The sequence below is a fragment of the Mustela nigripes genome, chromosome 9, assembly GCF_022355385.1.
Source record: "Mustela nigripes isolate SB6536 chromosome 9, MUSNIG.SB6536, whole genome shotgun sequence".
In the NCBI taxonomy this organism is placed as follows: Eukaryota; Metazoa; Chordata; class Mammalia; order Carnivora; family Mustelidae; genus Mustela; species Mustela nigripes.
The window spans coordinates 22077849-22100249 of record NC_081565.1 but is presented as its reverse complement, the minus strand read 5'-3'; the positions used below and the strand labels follow the sequence as shown (position 1 = coordinate 22100249).

Genomic DNA, 22401 nt, shown 5'->3' with positions numbered 1-22401 from the left:
TTAATAATGGTTGTATTTAACAACTGTCTCACAAAATTCTGGAAAAATTAGTGCTTGGCTCTGTCTAGCAAGCCAGTACCACAGCTAGAAGGCAGAACTGGGTGCCGAAATTTTAACTTCAACATGATTCGTACAATTTAGTACAATTAATCTGTTTCATACAGTGAAAGTGAAAGGCATCTATATCCCTTTCCATCTTGAGATTCTTTCCTTGGGATAGAATCCCAGATGTAATTATTCATGGTAAATCTGCAAGTCATCCAGAGACCCAGAGAACCACTGCACTGTTCAGGTTTATGTTTCTAAATTACCAAATCAAATAACACACAGTGTTCCCTACATGCAAAGGACAATTTTAAATGCTTCTCATATACTCATTTAATGACTCCTCCAGACAAGCCTTTGTGGTGGTTTTATTATGCCCTCCAGCTACAGCCGAAGACACCGAGGCACTCGCTGAGTGACGGGTGGACAGGGAGTGATGGAGCAGGGATCTGAACTCGAGCCCTGGGCCAGCCCCTCTCACCGTCTGGCTGCTCAATGGTCTTTCCTTTTATTTTTTTTTTTTTAAGATTTTATTTATTTATTTGACAGAGAGAGACACAGCAAGAGAGTGAACACAAGCAGGGGGAGTGGGAGAGGGAGAAGCAGGCTTCCTGTTGAGCAGGGAGCCCAAAGCAGGGCTCGATCCTGGGAACCTGAGCCAAAGGCAGACACTTAACAACTGAGCCAGCCAGGCGCCCCTGTATATAGTCTTTCCTTTTAGAGAATGACTTCAGTGGAGGGATGGGGCAACTGGGGGTGGGCATTAAGGAGGGCACGTGATCGGATGAGCACTGGGTGTTATACGCAACTGATGAATCACTGAACACTACATCAAAAACTAATAATGTAAGTTGGCTAATCGAATTTAAATTTAAAAAATTTTAAAAATAAACAATGGAAGCATTCAATATGATCGATTCACCTTGGGGTGAATTCTTCATTATTTGCATCCCACAAACTTAATAATATTTACTGTTTTTATATCTGAGTATCTGTATTACTATACAGTTGATAGCTTACTTCATCCATGGGAATCTTCCTGCCCACGTATGAAAGATGCCATTTCACCTAAAAATTCTGCTCTCTTATTTCAGCTATTCTCTTTCCACCTTTAAAAAAAAAAAGGCCTTTTATATAAAGGTCTCAGAAATACAGTTAATTTAAACACCACATCAGTCAATGTGCTAACCCTGGGGATAGGAAAAGGTCTAAGACCGGTCCCTGGCCCCAAAGCTCAAGGTTTTTATAACTGAGTATGGGACAAAGACATAAAAAGATCGTTTTAATCACATCTGTGTGACAAGTGCTATTAGAGTGACATTTGCAAGATGACCTAAGGTTAAGGGAAACGGCATTTGGCTCTGTCTAGCAAGTCTGAGAAACTGGGAGAAGATGTTGCTTACACTGGATCTTAAGAAAAGAACAACATTAAGGAGGATGATGGGAGCCTAGTGGGACACTCACAAGCTCCGTGTTCCCTCATTCTCCGCCCATGAATTTGTCTCTGAATTTACTTTAAAAAGAAGGTTCACTGAGATAGTGTATGTACGTTTTACGGCCAATGTGCCAGTTTGTTTCATGAGGCTGTCACCCTCTACCCTGCAGCTAAAATACTGTTCACACCACTTATTTGGCTGTCGTGTGTACCTTGCATTTTAACTAAAATGACCACATAATTTACTGTCCAAAGTCGGGCACTTTGTGAGTGCAGGGAGTACTATTAATAATTTTGCCAGGAGAACAGGCATAACTGACTATGATAACTATTTTATGGGTCTATCCATCCTCATTATCTAGATTGTGGCAAAGATAGGTTTTACACATCTTTTTGCTTCTAGTGAACCTGGTGTTTGCTACATGGAAAATAGTAAATAAATCTCTGATAAATAATAATAATGACATCAAAGTAGTAATGATGATAATTATCTTAAATACGATTATGCAACGGGGTAGATTTCCAGACGCACCCAAAAACAGGTGTGGGCACTTCGCCACACCATTTAGCTCTTGAAATGCCCAGGCCCCCACCCTGTTTGCTTTGGCCAATCCATTGGTTTCCTTAAGCAGTAAAGAGGGGGCACATCTCACTCCCAAGCTGCTCTCATCGTTTTTAACTTCTTCGTCTTCCTAACTCTTGTAATCCAGGTGACTCTCATTTCACAGGGAGACAGGAGGAGAGAAAGGACCATAGGACCGTATCACAGCCTCTCCCCCTGTTGTCATTCTGTGGAACACACACATATACAAACACACAGGCACACACAGAGGCACATACACACACAAACAAAACAACAAAAACATGAATAATAGCTTTGGGATCTAACTCACATACCACACGCCTTAGCCATTTAAAGTACACAATTCACAGAGTCGTTCATTTATCATCAAAATCAAGCTCAGAACATTTTCACACACTGTCCTTTAGCCACCGATCATCACTCCTTAATCTCTCCATCCTCTCCCCCGGTCCTAGGCAGTCGCTAACATCTCTTCTGACTACAGAATGGCCCATCTGGACATTTCATGTAAACGGAATTATACAGTATGTCTGGCTTCGTTCACTTAGCTTGTTGTTCCCAAGATTCACCCATGTTGTGGTGTTTATTAGTACTTCATTCCTTTTTATTGTCAAATAATTTTGTTGACCGGTCAATCTGCTGGTAGACACTTGGTTTGCTGCCCCCTTTTGGCTACTGTGAATAACACTGCTATGAACACAGTTGTCTGAATGTCGGAGTCCCTGCTTTCACTACTTCTGGGTATACCAGAAGGGGAACTGCTGGGTCATATGGTAATCCTAGGCTTAATTTTCTGAGGAACCACCACACTGTTTTCCACAGCAGCTGCACCATTTTACATTCCCACTAGCAATGCACAAGGGTTCTAATTTTTCCTCCTCCTCGCCAAAATTTGTTGTGGATATGAAGTGGTATCTAACTGTGGTTTTGGTTTGCATTTCTTTAACAGCTAATGATATCAAGCATCTTTCTTTACATGTGCTTGTGTCTCCAACACAAATAAAATTTATACAAGTTCTTTGAAAAAATTTCTATTCAAATCTTCGCCCATTTTTTATTTAGGTTTTTTGTCTTTTTATATATCGAGTCTTTTTCTAATATACTCACAAGCAGATCTGAATTCTTTGTAAATCTGGTGAAGATTGAGCTTCAAAGTCTTTTGTTTGCAGGAGCCCCCTTCTAAAATGCTCAGTAGGCTCTAGCAATGTGTTCATATGAACATATGTTACTATGAAATTTGGGGAAAAAGTTGTTTTTAAACAACTGTTAAGATCTCTTTCCATTCTGATTCCCTTCAGCCACACTCCCCTTCAAGTTGATTTATGTTGGGTGGCCACAGATATTTTGGATGTATAGTTTTATATTATTTTCCTCAAGGTTGAATACCCAAATTACATAACTTTGGGCTTCACAAAACCTGGATCTGCCTCTACTTATATAAAATAAATTCTGTTCTATTCTCCTGAAGGCCCTCTCTTTTGATCCCCAAATGCCAGTATGAAATAGAAACAAAATTCTCTACATAAGATCTTCCTTTTGGCAACTTTCTGCTATGGGGAAATACAATTCTCATTTAGGTATGTGGTTGCCTCTGACTGCTCACAGAGGATTAGTAAACAGCATTCTAGAATGTTCTCATCTGTTGTCTCCCCCCCTTGTAGCTCCTGTCATCACTACTCCTCTGGAAACAGTGGATGCCTTAGTTGAAGAAGTGGCTACTTTCATGTGTGCAGTGGAATCCTATCCCCAGCCTGAAATTTCCTGGACCAGAAATAAAATTCTCATTAAGTACGTATTCTGCCCTTTTTCTGATAAGAATGCCCACTGCTGCCTTGGAATTTAAATGTCATAAATGGAATCAAAACTCTTGGTAGTATAAAAGCTCACATTCTAGAATTTGAAAAATGCAAATGTCCTCATTTATATAAATGTAAGATCTGAACATCAGTGAGGTTAAGAGACTTGCCCAAGATTGCATGGAGCACTGGGTATGGTGAAAAAATAATGAATACTGTTATGCTGAAAATAAATAAATTTAATTTAAAAAAAAAGAGAGAGAGAGAGACTTGCCCAAAGCAAAAGAGAGATTTCAATGACTTGGGGATATCTGGGCTATTTCCAGGACCCCATTAAGAAACACCATGACATCCTAGGTCTGGGGGCACAGAGCACATGTTGCAGGACATGCTAGGGAATTAATACGGACCAGACTTATCACCTCTACTTTTACTACCCCAATAAAGTAAAGTATGCTGTCTAGGAACCTGACCTCTAGGTCACCATAACTTTTTCTTTTGAAAGTCAGAAAATTAGGGGTGCCTGGGTGGCTCAGTGCATTAAAGACTCTTCCTTTGGCTCAGGTCATGATCCCAGAGTCCTGGGATCGAGTCCCGCATTGGGCTCTCTGCTCAGTAGGGAGCCTGCTTCCCTCCCCTCTCTCTGCCTGTCTCTCTGCCTGTTTGTAATCTCTGTCAAGTAAATAAATAAAATCTTTATTGAAAGTCAGAAAATATAGATAGATAGATATAGATATATTGATATATAATGAGGCAGCCTCTCCAACAAATAAAATTCCCACTTGACATGAAAAGGTCATGCTATCTTTTCCTCATTTGCAATAGTTACCTGATCAGAAACACTTTCCAGGCTTCCCAGCAGGCAAAATAAGTTTCCACTAGGGCCAGTGTGCTTACGCTGATATCCCTAGATGGAGGTCCATGAACCTGCATGAGGAAAAATTATGTCTTTACTTGCACTAAACCCTAATGAAAGTTAATGTTTCCTTCTGTGATACATGTTGTAATGTGCAAAATTACCCTCTGCTCTGGTCCCCTTCAGGTTGTCTCCCAGGCAAGCTATTCCCAAAGTCCTAGAATAGGAAGGCTCAAAGTAAGAGGCCTGACATACAGTTGATCAAATCCATTTAAAATATATAGATGGAGACAAGGGGAAAGAAATGGGATAAGTTAATGTACTTAGAAACCTTGGTTCACTCAGTGTTTCTATGTCTAGTCTCTGATGTGCCTCACACTTCCCCACTGCAGTGTTCTTACAAGGACGAACATGGAGGCTGAGCCCACAGGTGGAAGGTGCCTGAAGCTACTAACATACCCTTGCTGTGTTGAAGAGGCGCTACCACACCTGGCCATGACTCTAGCTTGCCAATGAGCCTGCTGAACAGCAATGGATTTTAAGGGTGTTTCTTGGGTAGAGAGCACAGGACCATAAAAGGACCACATATTTATTTTTTGAGAGAGAGAGAACAGGCAGGGAGGGGCAGAGGAAGAGAGAGAATCTAAAGCAGTCTCCATGCCCAGCGCTTGGAGCCTGATATGGCGATCAATCTCACAACCCCAAGATCATGACCAGAGTTGAAATCAAGAATCAGATGCCCAACTGACTGAGCCATCTGGGTGCCCCAAGGGACCACATTTTATGTCACCGATGGGTGGGTGATTTAGGGGTGACAGAGCTGTCCGTCTAGAGGTGGCATGATTATAAACCTGTCTTTCCATCCCTTTCTACTCTTTGTTCCATCATATTTTCTATTTATTCTGTCAATCTTGGGCAGGTTGCTATTTTTTACTGCTTATACTCAACACATCTTATCTGTTCTCCCTGTGTTTCACAAGTCACTCTCCTGCCTCCTTCTCACATGAGTCATTGTGCCAATATCACCTAAGCTATTAGTTTTAAAATTTATATGCTCCATATTTTCATGAGTTTTTATCTGTTATTCATGTCTTTGTCTCCTATAGTAAAATAAATAAAATAATGTCTTTAAATAATACAGAAAAACTTCATTGTAAACATGGATTGTGAATCACAGTGGTCATAAAAGAACCCGTGAAGTTATCATGGAATTTAGAGAGCTCTGTATTCCTTTACAGCTGCTGCATATATCTAGACATATTTATACCCTTTCCTACTTTGAAATTATAATAGCTGTTAGACAGTCAACGTTCAGTATTCAAAGGTCGATCTTGAAAGACTACTTTCCCCACCACAGCCCTCCAACTTGTCTGGGAAGGAAGTTTGATGCCTGCATCATTAAATAGCTTTGAAAAATATAGCCCTACGATCCTCTCATATGTTTATCTCTCGGCATTATATGGAGATGAAGAAATGGGCAATAAAAGAGTTTTTGTAAATTATACAGAGAAAATCAGTATTACAATATTTATTATATATTTATTTTTATATATATAAATAAAAGCTCATGCTATCTTGGCTTGTAATAGCATCACTTAATAGATTTTAATAAAATCACTTAATACTTTGAATCCTCCCTTTATTATAAGGCAAAAATATTACAAGTAAATAAGAAGTAAATGGAGCTATAGTTTTGAATAGTTAGCTGTTAGTCAAAGGATCTGTGAAATAGGAAGAAACTACATTTTGAAAATCTATTTGCGTGTCCCTTGCGGAATAATGAATATCTGGATACAGAAGAAACCCGACAAGCACTGCCTCAGCCAGATGATCAAGTTTAATACCAACAGCGAGAAATGACATTGATAGCATACCCTTGTTATGGTGGGATGTGGCACTCTGCTTTTTCAGTATTCCTCCCAAAAGCCACAAACCCAGTTTTATCATGATAAAAACACAAGGCAAAGTCTATGAGAGGGGCACCCTACAAAATACTTGACAAGTACTCCTCAAAACAGTCAAGACCATCAAAAACAAGGAAAGTCTTGGAAACTGTTGCAGTCAAAAAGAGCCTAAGGAGATGTGACAAATAAATGTAATATAGTGTCCTGGATGAGATCATGGAACAGACAAGACATTAGGTAAAAACTGAACAAGCCTGAATAAACTAAGACTTATAGTATCTGGTTAATACTGTATCAATATTGGTCCATTAATTGTAACAAATATCCCACATTAATCAAAGATATTTACAGCAGAGGAGACTCATGCGGGAGGTATACAGAAAGTACTATTTTTTCAATTTTTCCATAAATCTAAAACTGTTCTAAAAAAAAGTACTTTAAAAAATTATAAATGAGAGTTCCTCACAATCCACAAGCAATTTACTCTAATTAAGCAATAATGATGCAACAGCTTATAAATCTTGAACACTTTATATTTCATGGAGAGCCTAGACTCTGGGTCCACCAGGTATATCTGTAAAATATTCCGATGTTCATATTTTTCCATGAACATTTACAGATAACAAAACAAAAAAATCAACAAAATCACGAGATGGAATGTCATGGCCTGCACAATTATTTGCTGTGAGCTAGTGAACTACCCAGCGATTATATTATCCTTAGTCACATTAGACCAAAATCTACTGTATGTCTTTTGGTTCCTCTTCAGGATCAGAAAATGACGGTAGTCACCCACTGAGATTAGAATATCAAGAATCCATTTCCTTTCCCACTTTTTGTTTTCACATTAGTCCCCTATTTCTACTGTAATAAATGACCCAAAACTTAGTGGCCTAAAATAATATGGATTCATTATCTTACAGTTCTGGGAGTCAGAAGACTGAGATTGGTCTCTCTGGGCTAAAATCCAGGTGCTGACAGAGCTGCATTCTTCCTGGTGGCCCCAGAGAAGAATCTGATTTCTTGCCTTTCCAAGCTCCCAGAGGGCTACCGGCCTTCCTTGGCCCCTCCCTTCACTTTGGAAGCCAACAATTCTACCCCTCAGCCCTCCACCACTACTGTCCCATTTCCTCTCAGTCTTTGGCTTCCCTCTACCACCTTCCAAGGACCATCATGATTACCAATCTATACAAGCCATGATACTCTATTTTAAGACCTTTGGTATCTGTAAAATCCCTTTTGCCATGTAAGGTAACATATTCACCAGTCTTGGGATTAAGATGTGAATGGGGGGGCATTTTCCTGCCTAATGTATATATTTTGCATAGAGAATCTTTATTTGGTCATAAAACCCACTTTTATGTTGTTGCTTCCTCTCACATTTTTCTGTTTCCCTAATTCCCTTCTCAACAAACAGCATGTAATTTAATGAGATAATGTATGTAAAACATCGGTTTTTACAGTTTGAAGCTGTTTTGCTTCCTTATATATTCCAAGGAACTAGAACTGTGCTTCACCCTGTTAGGCACTCAACAAATTTTGTTTAATAAATGAATGCCCAGTTAATTGTTAGTTACTTCTATAAATACTACATTCTTCCCACTGGTCACATTTACATGTGTGTGTTCATTCCCTGGCTGCTACCTTCCAGTCATTATGGGGAGAAAACTCATCTATATGTAGGTAGTATACTTTCCTGAATAAAGTAAACTTTATGTTTGGTCTTATCAATAGGCGTCACCCTTTGAAAGCGTGCTGGAGGGTCTCCTGGGAGCTTTGATTATTGGAGCGTAGGGAAGATTAGAATATATTACTAACTTTATATTAGCGACTAAGGTTATCCTATTATTCAGAACTCGTTCAACTTTCCTTTTGCTATTAATCTGCTTCCTCCATTGACAAGTCATCTGTTTTGATCGGTGAATGACAGCTGAAAACCATCACACAGGAGGTCGTAACCCGCCATTGCTGTCTCTGACCCCCAGGCTCTTTGACACCCGGTACAGCATTCGCGAGAACGGGCAGCTCCTCACCATCCTGAGCGTGGAAGACAGTGATGATGGCATCTACTGCTGCACAGCCAACAATGGCGTGGGGGGCGCCGCGGAGAGCTGCGGGGCTCTGCAAGTGAAGATGAGTGAGTGGGAGCCTCTGCTCGTGAGGTTAAAACTGATGTGGTACACCCCAGAGAAGGCAGTAAACCGCCCCCACCCCCGTCACCCCACACACCCGGAGGCTCAGCAGCCAGCCAAGTTCAAGATGAAAACGCAACCTTGAGGCAGTGAATTCTACACCTTGTATTCCTGTCCTCAACTGCAGGGAACCCCTTAGTGCTCCACTCTCCTGTTTTCTCACCCATCGACAGCACAGTTTGCTCCATCCTGCCTTCCGCCATCAGGAAACCTCCCTCTAAAAATCTTCTCCCTGTATCTTTAAAACAGGTGCATTTCAAGAAGATGCACGTTTTATCTCTAACCTCTTCGCAGACACTTCCACCCTCTGCCTTGTTTTAAGTTTGATTTTCTTGGATGACTTTTCAAACTTGAGTGGCTTTTCTGCTTCACTGGAACTGTTTCTTTTACTCCACTTTTCTGTCTGTGAGGCTAGCAAGGACCCCTAGCCCCCTTTCAAGCCATTACTGCTGTGCAAAATCTTTCCTCTCCATTCTGACCACTCTCTCTTGTACATCTACTCAAGTTATCTCCTCACTTCTAGACACTCCCCTGCACACCCCCCAACATCCACCAAAGACTTCAATTCCAGACTCATTATCTTTCTATCCATCTCTACTCCTACCACCATCCTAAGGGATCTGAACAACCCTGGAACAGCCTCTAGCCATCTCATCCTTACAGCTCCTGACCTCCACGAGTCCAGTGATATTTGCCTTAACTTTGCATCAGCTAACCCCATCAATGACCTTGTCACCCCCAGGAAATGGTCTGTATTTAAAATCATAAGCTCCAGTATGTCACACTCTGAACATGAACACTTCTATCTCTAGCTCTGTCCCATGGAGAAAACACTTTCCCAGACTCATGATGTGCCTCCACAGAGAAGGCACAAACTCCGTCTCTTTCCCAGCTAAGAACAGAGGCCAGCTCTCTCGCTCCCTTACTCCCACTACACAGCCATCACCGGCGTGCTCACGTTCTCCTGCCCTGGACTCCTCTGTTCTCTCTTCCACTGACCCCCAATTGGGACTTCCTCAGTTCTCTCTCCACTTGACTTTCTCTCCTACCTGGTGTTCTAGCATCTTACCAGCACTCACAAATCTCATGACCTTCCGTGCTGGAAGCCCTAGCTGTTTGCAGTTGTCCACCTTGTCATAAAATAACCCTTATTTTCTTCTCTAGACACCATGCTGCTGATGCGAAAAATCACATCAGCATATGGGTGCCATACAACTCAGCGGGGTCCGGTTCCACCCGGGGAAGTTTACTGCAAGTTTTGTTATTATCCCTGATTGTCATCACTATTTCTTTTATCTTTTACATTTCTACTTTGTGGTCATTGTTTTTTGCTGAAGGAAGTCATTTGCTGCTTCTTTTCAAAGTGTGAGCATGTGATCATATAAAATCTGAGAATATTTTCTGAATCTTTGCATTGCTAGAAGTATTTGCTTTGCCTTTACTCCTGGATAATAACTTGTCTCTGTACAGACAAGAGTTTAAAAAAGCCCTTTCCTGGAGCGCCTGAGTGGCTCAGTGGGTTGAGCCTCTGCATTTGGCATGGGTCATGATCTCAGGGTCATGGGATGGAGCCCCGCATTGGGCTCTCTGCTCAGCGGGGAGCCTGCTTCCTCCTCTCTCTCTGCCTGCCTCTCTGCCTACTTGTGATCTTCCTCTCTCTGTGTCAAAAAAATAATAATAATAATAATTAAAAAGGCCCTTTCCTTAGCTTTTATTAAACAACTATTTGCTGTCGTATAACATTCCATGCTGCAGCTGAGAATCTTTTTCTAATTCCTATAGGTAAGTCTAGTGTTTATCTTTCTTAAAAAGTTTAGCATTTTCTCTTCAAATCTGAATTCATAAACTTCCAAAATTCACAAGAATATGTTAGATGTGTTTTCTTTAATTATTTCTACTTAGTTTTAGGTGGGCCTTTTGAATCTAAAACCAAAGGTTTGTTGTTGTTGTTGTTTTCCAAAATGATATATACTTTTTCCTATTTTTCTTCCCTTCATTTTATCTCATTCTTAAACTTTTATTTTCTTACTCTTAAACTTTTAATTAACAAATATTAGATCTCTTTCTTTTTCCATTTTTCTTGACTCCAATATTTTCTCTTCATATTTTCTACATGGCTATCTTGATATTCTATCTTCTTGGAGATTTATTTAACTTTTCCTTCCACATCATGAACTCGGGTCTTCAATATACCATTCTACTATTCTGTCCTTATACTGACCACTTTGATCTTAAAAACCCCTAATTTACATTTCTAGGAATTACTTCTCTGCTCCTTTTTTTTTTTTTTTTTCCAGAGCAAATTCTATATGTTATATGATGCAATACTTGCTCAAGTCTCTGTAAGGGTATCACTAATTAGTTCATTTTTATTTTTTTTTAAAGATTTTATTTTATTTGAGAAACAGAAAGAGCATCAGCAGAGGGGAAAGACAGAGGGAAAGGGAGAAGCAGCCTCCCCGATGAGCTTGGAGCCCACTCTGGGGCTCAATCCCAGGACCCTGAGATTATGACCTGAGCTGAAGGTAGATGCTTAATCAACTGAGTCACTCAGGTGCCCCAACTAATGCATTTTAAAAATATATATATTCTTCCCTTAAAATATATATATATATATATATATATATGTAAAAATACATATATTCATTTTGCTTTATTTCTGTTTTCTTCATAAGTTTGGGTTTCCTTTTGGTTCTTTTTTTCCATGTTCATGTTTTTTCTCAAACACCTATTAATATTTTATGTTTGATCATACTTATAAATGAAGTCCTAGAATCATTAGAATAGGTATGTAGAGGGACTAGTTAGACCTTGTGTGGAAACTGGTGTGGGGGTTCTGTAAGTGGGTAGGGGTGAACTCACAAGAAAGCTTTCTTTCAGCATGGAAGGCAGTAAGGAAATCAAGTAAGGAAACAAGCATGTTTTCCTTTGCTAAATAATGAAGGCTTGATTCTGAAGACAGAGCACATTTACGTATTTCACTGTTTTGTGGGGCTACCTTTCCTTTCTCATATTCTCATATTTCTCACATTTCTCATATTCTCTCTGGCTGTAAATGTTCCCTGTTTTGGATCTATCCTAAATCTTCTATTCTTTTTTCCACCTTCTCCTTAGGAAAGCTCACCCAGTCATGTGGGTATACACAGGTTTGGCCAGCCCAGTTGCTAACATTTTGGAATGCTCCCACACTGCTTTAGTAGAGACCTTCCTGAGACTCCTAAGACCCTGGCCTCCATCACTACTCCAGCTACCCTATGTACCCTATGATCTCTCTCAGAGCTCCCTCCTCTCAAGTTCCTTGTGGTCCATCAACTAAGGGTTCCATGCTAGCATAACATGATGCTTCCAGCATCCCATTTTAACATGATGAGGAGCTCAGATGAGCCAGTGCTCATGGCTCCACCGGAAGAACGTTCCCTTACAGTGGGGAATCCACGACTCAATATCAATGCCTATCGCATTCTCAGTTCACTTTATATTCAAGTTCCACAACAGTTCTCCTCACCTCTTACCCAACAGATGACCAAGACATCTATTTCACTGAGAAGATAGTAGTCATTTGCTTTAAACAAAGGTTATCTGCTTAAGTTATATACTTAAGGCATAGGGATCAGTTTAAGGAACCCATGGGAAGGAATGGATAACACCTTCTTGGCCTAGGTCACAGGAATATCAATTCTTAAGCTAAACTTTTGCCAGCAGCCATATGACAACCCAACTCACAACTGAGGTGCCTGGCCATCATCTAAATGTAGGTGTCCACTGTTGTTGATGAGGAGAGTTGTGTACTGTAGATAGCAGGCAAAGAGACAAACCATAACATGCTTCAAGCCTATCTTGTAATTTTGCCATAATCCAAGATCATACCAACTCTAAATGGCAATAAATGCCTAGATTAAACATCAATAGACCATGCAGTCTTTGCAAAAATCACTTCCAACCCCCACCAACCCCCACATGCACAATTAAAATAGGAGGGAAAAGTCCTTATTTCATGCTTTTATCCATCAAAGTAACACACTGATTTTAGCCCAGGACCTGAAGGAAATAAAATAAATCCATTTCTCAGTAGCCTCTCCTGCAAACACAGGTCTCTGTAACATGATATTCCTAAGGAAATAAATGTAGTTTTCATTATTTATGAATGTTTCAAACAGTAAAATAATTGGCTTCCTGAACTTGCTATACATTAGATTTAATAACTTCTTCTAAAAGCTTACTATTGGAGAATAAACAGTAGCTGGCATAAACTATTTCTTCTGATAGAATTAATTTAAAACCGGTTCACAGAACAGTAAATTACAAAAGTCTGCTTCACAGAGTACAGTTACTCTAAATTGTATGACAGAATTTTTCCAATTATAAATATAATAACGTCTAGTTCTAGAGGATAAATGTATCTATTGCTTAATCAACAAATTTAAGAGTCAAAGTGAGACTAAAAGGAAAGGGAAAGTGTTAACTCAGAATTAGGCAAAAAATAGATCAAAATCATCTCTTCAAATGTTTTTGTGTCTATTGGTATGAATTAAATAATGTTGAATTGTTATGGTGACAGTTCATTTTAATCAACTTTCCATTAGCTACCTTTTAAAGTGAAGAATACTACAATTTCAAACTCCTAATATGCTTCCTGAATTTGTGTTTTTCAAATAAGATATGAATAAAACCAAGATAACTGAAACTTTGAAAAATGATTCCTATTTTATATCCACTCAAAACCTGTCTTAGCATTTGGTAAATCCTGTAATGTAATAAATTATTCTTAAAGTGGATATTTAGACTTAACTAGAAAGGAGAAAGTTTAATGCATGCGTATTGTCTTTCTGATTTTGAATTTTTGTTTCCCTTTAGAGCCGAAAATAACTCGTCCTCCCATAAATGTAAAAATAATAGAAGGATTAAAGGCAGTTCTTCCATGTACTACAATGGGCAATCCCAAACCATCAGTGTCATGGATTAAGGGGGACAGTGCTCTCAGGGTAAGTGATTATTATGAATACACGTCTAAACAACTTGTTTTCAAACACAACAATTCTTTGCAAAGTCAGTTACATGATTACAAATTCCTGGTATAAAAATGTTCCCTTATATAACAGTTTAACCAAACTTAAATAGTCCTCTTCCCATAACCACCAACTTTAAGTCATTCCTGTTGGGGTAGGCTAGGGGAAAAAAGATGGGAACCAGTAGTTCTTTACAGGGATGGCCAAAGAAGCAGAGCAAAGGCAAAGCTAGAGTATTTCTTTGTTGACTGGTCGGTTAGTTTAATCAATTTAGTTTTTGACATTGAATCTTTGAGACACAGGAGATAAAAACAAAAATTAAACTAAAATCCAGGTCTTAGACCCAACAGTTTCTGGAAGGAGAATGAGAAAGGAGGTTTGGAAGGAAAGGGATGAGAACCTCTGGAATGAAGTTAGAGCACAAACATCATCAAGACCAGTGAACAAACTCCCGGACAAATGCCTCCATCACAGAGCAGTCAGATTAAAAGTCTATTAAATACATGCTTATTTTGTATTGCTTTTGCATCTCATAATGACATTTACTGGTAAGTGATTACACTGCATCATCATTGTCACCTACTAACTGTGAATGCAGTGAGGCTTTTCATCTTATGCTCAGAATATTCCACAGAGAATATGTAGGTGTTGATATATGTCAATTAACTAAAATGAGGTACAACATCGATTAGCTTTGTATTATTTAAAATAAAACAAATAAAGTTGTGATAATCTATATAATTCCAAATGCTATTTTTTGATAAAAGCAGCAATGATGATGACCTGATGAAGTAAGGCAAATGATATCTTGATAAAGCCATGGACGTTTTAAAATTCATGTCCCTATCCCTGGCAGGAAAATTCCCGCATTGCAGTTCTTGAATCTGGGAGTTTAAGGATTCACAATGTGCAAAAGGAAGATGCAGGACATTATCGATGTGTGGCAAAAAACAGCCTCGGGACGGCATATTCCAAATTGGTGAAGCTGGAAGTTGAGGGTAAGGAGTTGCATTCCTTCCCGTTATGGGGCTATTAGAAGGGCCTCACGTTCTACTATGAAGGCTGGACATTAGCTTGCAGCGGCAGATGTGTGGGTAGATCAGTTCCCTCTGCTGTTCCAGATACTAAAGCATAAGGTCAAAACTTGGAAAAGAAAAACTGAAAAGAGAAAGAAGTGTGCCCTGGGTCATATTCCATCCATTGCCCACAATCCCTGGTAATTTTGACCAAAACAGATTAAATTCACTAAAATACTAACACAGCAAGACACCAGTTCAGAACTTCTATTTGACTCAGACAATTCTCCCTTGCTTATAAATTTGAAAACCCTCATTTTATCTTTATCAGCATATAGACATGACTTTAAAAAGATTAACAAAAAAAAAAGTGACTTTTTTTTAGGTCGTATTCTGTCACAAAGGGTTGAGAAAAATAAAATACTGGCTCAAAATTTATAACGAAAACTATTTCTAGTTCCGTGAGTTATATTGTCAAAATATTTTTCATTTATTTAAAATGTTCTCTTAAAATCAACCAATTCAGCAACTAGTTGTAAAGGTCTTCACTGAGAAACCAGAATCCAGATAGGGTTAGGTGTTCTACCCATATGATTGTCAGATCCTTCTTGACCTCAAATCACATCACATTTTGCTTAAAAATAGAAACTACCAGCATGCCTGTGCCCAGTGAGCAAACTAAGTACAACACTCTTCCCAGCTCTTCCTGTTCTATGCTGTAGAATTAATCTCTCTGGCTCCCAGTGTTCTCAACGGAAAAGTGGAATTTGCTATGAGTATTCAGGGAGGTGGTGTTGATAGTAGCTAACAGAGTGCCTGGCCCTTTGTAAACACCCAATAAATTTTGACTAAAAGAATCACCTATTTTTCTACTTTTCTCTTATCTGACTGTTAAAGTACTTGGACTTTCTCACACTGGACCATATTATAGTTCGTTTGGGAGAGACCCTGGGAGTTTCCCCTACTTACTTTGATTCCATCCTATTCACGTAAGCCCACATCTCTTCCTTTCCAATCATACAGTTTTCTATTAGATTCTTTTAGATTATTTTTATTGCCTACGGAGCCCTTCCTCTGACCGCACTAAGAATCTCATTTCCCACATTTGTTTCTGATTGAGGTAACATCTTTATTACATCATTGCTTCGATTGCTCATAGAATCTCCGTTAACTCCTCATAGAAAAGAATGAGGTTGATGGGATAATGGCTGTCCGATGTTAAAAAAAAAAAAAAAAGATATTTTCGGCATAGTTGCTGTAATTTAGTTATCTTCAACATTAGCAATGGTATTTAAGGCTCAGTATGCAATAACCACTTGATACAACTTATTCAGTGAAAAATAAATATACAAACATGCTCAATCACATATTTGGACACTATCTGCCTGGACTCAGTGTTTCCTTGAGAGGTACATGGCATAATACAAAGTGAATGTTATCAATTTGTATAAAGTGTCACAAAGATTTTCCTCTTCAAGATGTTAAATATAAGCCCTCCCTATTGTAATAGTAAATGTTAATAGTTTAGGTCACTATCTTCATAGATATTAAAAATATTTGCTTCAACAGTGACCTAGAGAAAATGAACACAAATCACAATTACTTGGAGTCCAATTACACAGTTTGGTCCTGCTTTGACATTTAATTTTGCATCACACATATCAGTAAAACTGAATACTGTCTTCTTTCTTCTTAACACTTACATGGTCATGCTCATTGCCTTAATAGTTAATATACACAGAGGTTATATTAATCTCGCTAGTATTGAGAGCACATAATATCATTTAAAGTTACTCTAACAGTAGGTAAGATGATCCTTTTAGCACACATCTATTTCTACTCCATTTTAGTCCCTGTTAAAGCAGCCAATATATGTGAAAATTTGTGACATGCTCAGCACAGTTTCTGGTACATAATAAACATTTAATAAGTGGCATCAGTTATAATCATTACTGTTAGAGAATTATAGCAAGTCTGTGTAGTTTCTCTTGAGGTTTTGAAAGGTTGGCTTCCACTTAAAGAAATAGTTAAGACATTTCCAAAAGATACAATGCAGACATGATCTATTTAAAGGAAGGGCCAATTTAACCAACAATTCAGAACAGGTGAAAAAACAAATGAAAAGCAACTGGTATGACCCTGAATGTGTCTGTAAAGACCTACTAACTGGGCAATAATGAGGGCTGAGGATACAGCTGGGCCATAGTGAGTGAGGCAGGTGACCATTTGTTACGCATTGTGTCAGTAACTCTGAGAATTATTTTGAGCAAATTAGAATGAGAACTCCATAATGTCATTCAATGCCAGGTTACATGTACTGACCATGGTCATGCCATGGACAAGCTGTTTGCCCTTGTCAGTTTCTGATAAGGAGAAGTATACCAACTGTGGATTTGGTAGAGTGTTTTCACTAAATCTTAACCACTGTAACAAACATGAAATAGCCTTCAACACAAAGTTAATCTCCCTTTCTAGATCGCCAGTCTTAGGCTACTGGATCTCTGGAATAACAACATGAACATATCCTAATTTTCTGTCTTATCTTAAAAAGTTCAAACAGTGACATATAAAATTACTAATGAACCATCTAATTCAAGCATAGCCAAACATGGAAGTATTTCCAAAAGGATGAGCAATGAGATGGCTAACATTTTAAATGCTAAATGCTTACGTGGATTATTTTATTGAATCCTCACTAACAGTCAGTGAGGAAGGTCCTATCATTGCATCATTTAAGAAACTAAGGAACAGAGAGGACATCTAACTCACAGAGGTGTCTAAGAGACTGAGTAAAGCTAAATACTATGTGTTCTATTAAGGAACAGATATTCATATGTAACATTGCCAAGAGTAGTGTCAGAACAGGGGTGAGAGAAAAAGCCAAGATTCTATAAATGATGGAGAACAGGAGCTGAAAAAAGGAGACAGTGGATATCAACAAATTTTTCAATAAATTTGGTACTGAAAACGAAAAGCCAAAAAAGTGAGCAGTAGCTAGAGGTATATATGGTACATATGTAACATTGTTTTGCAAGATTTCTTTTTTAAAAGAAAATTTAAAAAGAAAAAAAAGATTAAAATGTTAAAAATTTTAAAATATGAAAATTTTAAAATATGAATGAGAAGTGTCTCAGAGAAAAGGACATTTATGCATAAAGGAGAGAGGTAGAATATTCAAGAGAATATGCCTTGAGAAGGCAAAAACAGTGTATTGAGGGGACAAGTAGAGTGATAAGCCCTATATGGAGGGAGACCACTTGTCCCAGTTTGCCCAGGACAGTTCTGGTTTACACCTGTTGTCCTGGAATAATTATTAATAGAGTCCTCCCTGTACCTTCAAAAGTATCCAGGCTTCAATGATAAATTATATGATCACTGTACTTAGGAAGAAGGAACTTCCTTCCTTGTAATAGGAAGGAGAAAGGGGGTATATTCCAGTATAAAGAAGTTAATGAGTTTGGTAGATGGAATTTGAGAAAGCTCTGTTGGTTTCTATTTCCTTTAGGAAGTAGAAAGTAAGTTTATCTTCTGAAAATACTTCTGTAAAGGGAGGTGGAGAGCTGAGGAGAGTGGAAATGTTTTAAAATAGCTATTGGGAATGGGAGAGATGACTCACAAGGGTAACTAGGATTCCTACATATCATGAAAGTTTTAGTAGAGAATGGGACTGTGAATATGGAGTGACATCAATGTGCCTCACTGCAGAAAAAGTAGAAGATGTTCAGAAAAAGTAGAATGGCAAATCCAAAGGCAAGATACAGGCACTGGAGTTTACCAGGAAGGAAAAAAGGGCAAAGGATTGAACAATTATTGCAAGAGAATGGTTGAAGGAATTAATCATGGCATCTTTTCACACCAAATATACAAACTTAAGCTTAAACACTTACAGCATCGGCAATATGACAGACAAGATACCATGAATATCTTCCTATTACAAACACCCAGAATTGCTGGGTTAGTCATACAACCCGCAGGATATAATTATATCTCCAGCGACCAGGAGTAACTAGAAATTGAAAAAACAGCAGAAAGCTCATGAGCTGGCTCTACATTGTCCTGAAGATAAAGGCGCAGGTGTCCATCTCTATAACCTAGAATATTTAAGACTCTTAAGGGGATAGGAGACAAGGTCTTGGGCCCCTGTTAAGGAATGTTAGCCCTGAGAACCTTCTATAAAGCTGAGAATCATAGAAGTGCAAAGATGGACCAGAAAAAGTCCATCCGATGGTACATAAAGACAACGCAGAGGCGTGTTTTTCTACCTGAATTCTGGGTGTGAGAAAGAAAAAAAACTAGTTTCTTAAAAATAAATCTATATTCAGTGCTTAGGACTATATCTCCTATAGGTTTGACAGTGAATTCATACTGCCAGCACAGGCTGGTGCTGCCAAGCTAGAGAAATTAACATAAATATTGGTCCCAAACCAAAAATTTAACAACAAAAAAGCTTTAAAAAATACCTTCCCCAGATTATATAGGATTTTCATAATAAAGCCACACTAAGGATGAGTTCACAATGCAAAATTATAGCACCCACAAGAAACTGCCTTAAGTGAGAGTTTGCTAACACAATATACAAAGGGATCAAAACCCCAGGAAATTCAGCTAACCCAATGTGAGGCTTGAAAATAAATAAGTGTAAACTAATTAAAGACACAAAAGGAAAAAGAAAAATACATAAGAAGAAGAAAAGCAGTTCTGATAAAGAATTAAATAATTTTAACAGATGCAAAACATAATTATAATTAAAATTCAATGGATGAATAATGGTGTTTTAGAGATAAAGAGATAACGCACACATTAGAAGTCACCTCTTCAGAATTTAGAATGCAGTGCAGAGAGATGGAAAAGATAAAACTGAATTAAAGAAATAGTTATGGATATGCATTACAGAAGAGAAGAGAGAAAATATGAGGCTATAGTTAGAAGCTTAATGACTGAGTACTAGCTAAAATTATTCAAAACTTTAAATCTTCAAGTGCGAGAAACACAATGAATCCCAACCAGTAAAACCAAGGAGCAGATACGCTAATAGTTTCAGACCCAGATTCAACATAATAAACACCAAAGACAAAGAGGTGATCTTAAATTATTGAAGGAAAAAACAGATTACTTATAAAGGACAACAATTAGGATGACAGCAATAAAGAAGCCAAAACTTTCAACTATTCTTATTATTTGGTACTGTCTAGTGGAGGTGTTTTTCTTCATTCTTAATAAAAATCAAACTTTAAAATGTGTACACATGTGCTTCAATAATTTAATTCTGATCATTTATCTAGAGGAATTATATGTATATGTTCAAGATTATCACAAAGCTAAAAAAAAGATTATCATAGTTATTTACAACAGTAAAAATTTTTAAAGAATTTAAATTTGCAAAAAATAAAATAAATTTGAATCAATAGGAAACTGACAAAAGTATGTGAAAAAATTCCAGGCAGCTATTAAGAATGAGATCAAGCTATACACTTCTACAATTACCTACCATATATGTGGGTAAAATATATGATTTGGGTCTGTTTTCGATCAGTGAGCCTCAGCTTCCTCATCTCTAAGATGGGGTAAAAAAAAAAATAGCCCCTACCTCTTAGGTTGTTGCAATGATCACATGAATTAATACAGGCACACAGCAAACATTATACAATTATTTGCTGTATTTATAATTATTTAATAAGTACTTATATAGTGTAATGTGCAAGGTTCTGTTCTATCTCATTAGAAATTTTAATGTGTTCATAAGTGAAAAAGTTGAAGAAAAGTACGTTTTATATATTCTATATTAGAATGCATGAACTAATAAGCTGTTAATAGTCACCATCTCTGCATGGAGAATTACATAGTAGGTAAATGTCTTGTCATACACTTTACACAGTTCTTTATACTTTTTAGATTTTTTTTTAATTTTTATTTATTTATTTGACAGGCAGAGATCACAAGTAGTCAGAGATCACAAGTAGGCAGAGAGGCAGGGAGAGAGAGAGAGAGGAGAGAAAGCAGGTTCCCTGCTGAGCAGAGAGCCCGATGTGGGACTTGATCCCAAGACCTGGGATCATGAACTGAGCTAACAGCAGAGGCTTTAATCCACTAAGCCACCCAGGTGCCCCTACTTTTTAGATTTTTATAAAGAGGAAGAATTAATACATGTATTCAAGTTTTGGAAAAAATTCATTTCTCCCAAACCTTATACGATTTTGATAAAGTGACATCAACCTTTCTGTTACTGGTTTGATGTTATTGGTTTCTGTTATTAGTTTGCAGTTCTGCTCCATTCTGCTCTAGACCAAACTAAGGGATGGGAAAAGTTTTATCAAAGGCAATTGGTTCCTATGTTGATTAGATATTCACAACACCTGGGCACTGGCTGAAGAACTGGGATAGAGGGTGAGGTCCTGATGAAAAGAACATGAAACATGCCATTACCTTGGGGGAATCAGTCCATACAGACAGTAAGTTTGAGGCAAGAGGAAGGGAGTCACCTGGATGGAGTGAGAAGTGAAGGCGTTCAGAGGGCAGCACCTACAAGTGGGTTCTCCCCCGCCCTTTGACTCTTCTTTCTTACTTATGGGCAGACGTGGAATCTGTGATTCCATAGTGGCTTCGAGGCTCCAACACTAAAATTCAGTTTGGGTTCTGATTTCTCAGTGAGCATTTTCTCCATGTGGTTGGGTGTTATTGACTCAAAGTAAACAAAGGAAGTTCCCATGGAGAAGTGAAGCACTACCGCTAGGTGAGAACTATACAGGTATGCTGATTTAATACTGGTGCAGAAGTATCAATCATTTCCCAAATTCCATAGTCACCGGAAATGCAGAAAAGAATGGTCCATCTCATAACAGTGGAGGCTCTTCCTTTGGAAAGTTTAACCCCTGTCTCATGTACCTCTGTGACAATGGCCTTTAGGACAGGTTTCATGGCAGGATGTGATGAGGGCAAGGGAAATGTCCATATTACATTCAATACATTCTAAGATGTTCATTTTTAAATATTTTACCATGGCTAGGGTGAATCTCAGAGATGCTAGCTCCTTACAATCACCACTGGCTAATATTTGTTTTCTTTGTTGTACATTTTAATATCTCTGAAATTCAGGTTTTTCTTACCAGTCTTAAAGACAATCACACTTGGTTTGTGGTTTCTGCCCTCAAGCTGAGATCATCCTCCAAATATAAGAATGAAGATATAAGGATAAAACAAAAATAAATCAATCATATCAGCTCATAAAGATCTCCTTATATTTAACTCAAACTATTCCTTCCTCTTCAGATCATTTCTTTCAATCAGTTCCCCACAGAGATGAAAACAGCATTTTCAGTGGCATGATCCAATGTAACCCCCTACCCCCAATAGCACCAATTATATTTGCTATTAGTTTTGTTAGGTTGAAAACAGAGACAAAGACACTTTTCAGTGCCCTACAGAAGAAATTCTGAATCAAGAGAGTTTCTCCAATCTGCCTCATGTCCCACTTTAGGTATGGTGGGTATCCAAAGAATGATCCATGCTGTCTCTGTTTTGTATCCCTACTGAATCAGTTTTCTCCAAGTACTCTAAAGGCCAGGAAGACA

General features: G+C 38.2%; 1 protein-coding gene across 2 annotated transcripts in view; it reads left to right on the top strand.

Annotated features, from left to right (window-relative positions):
- The window catches only part of MUSK (muscle associated receptor tyrosine kinase), a 91159-nt gene that overhangs the window by 5727 nt on the left and 63031 nt on the right, over positions 1-22401 (top strand). For both annotated transcript variants that reach the window (XM_059412229.1, XM_059412228.1), the window contains exons 2-5: positions 3725-3851; positions 8605-8756; positions 13666-13793; positions 14674-14815. In XM_059412229.1, coding sequence (XP_059268212.1) covers positions 3725-3851; positions 8605-8756; positions 13666-13793; positions 14674-14815 — 549 coding nt within the window. The remainder of the gene's footprint in view (positions 1-3724; positions 3852-8604; positions 8757-13665; positions 13794-14673; positions 14816-22401) is intronic.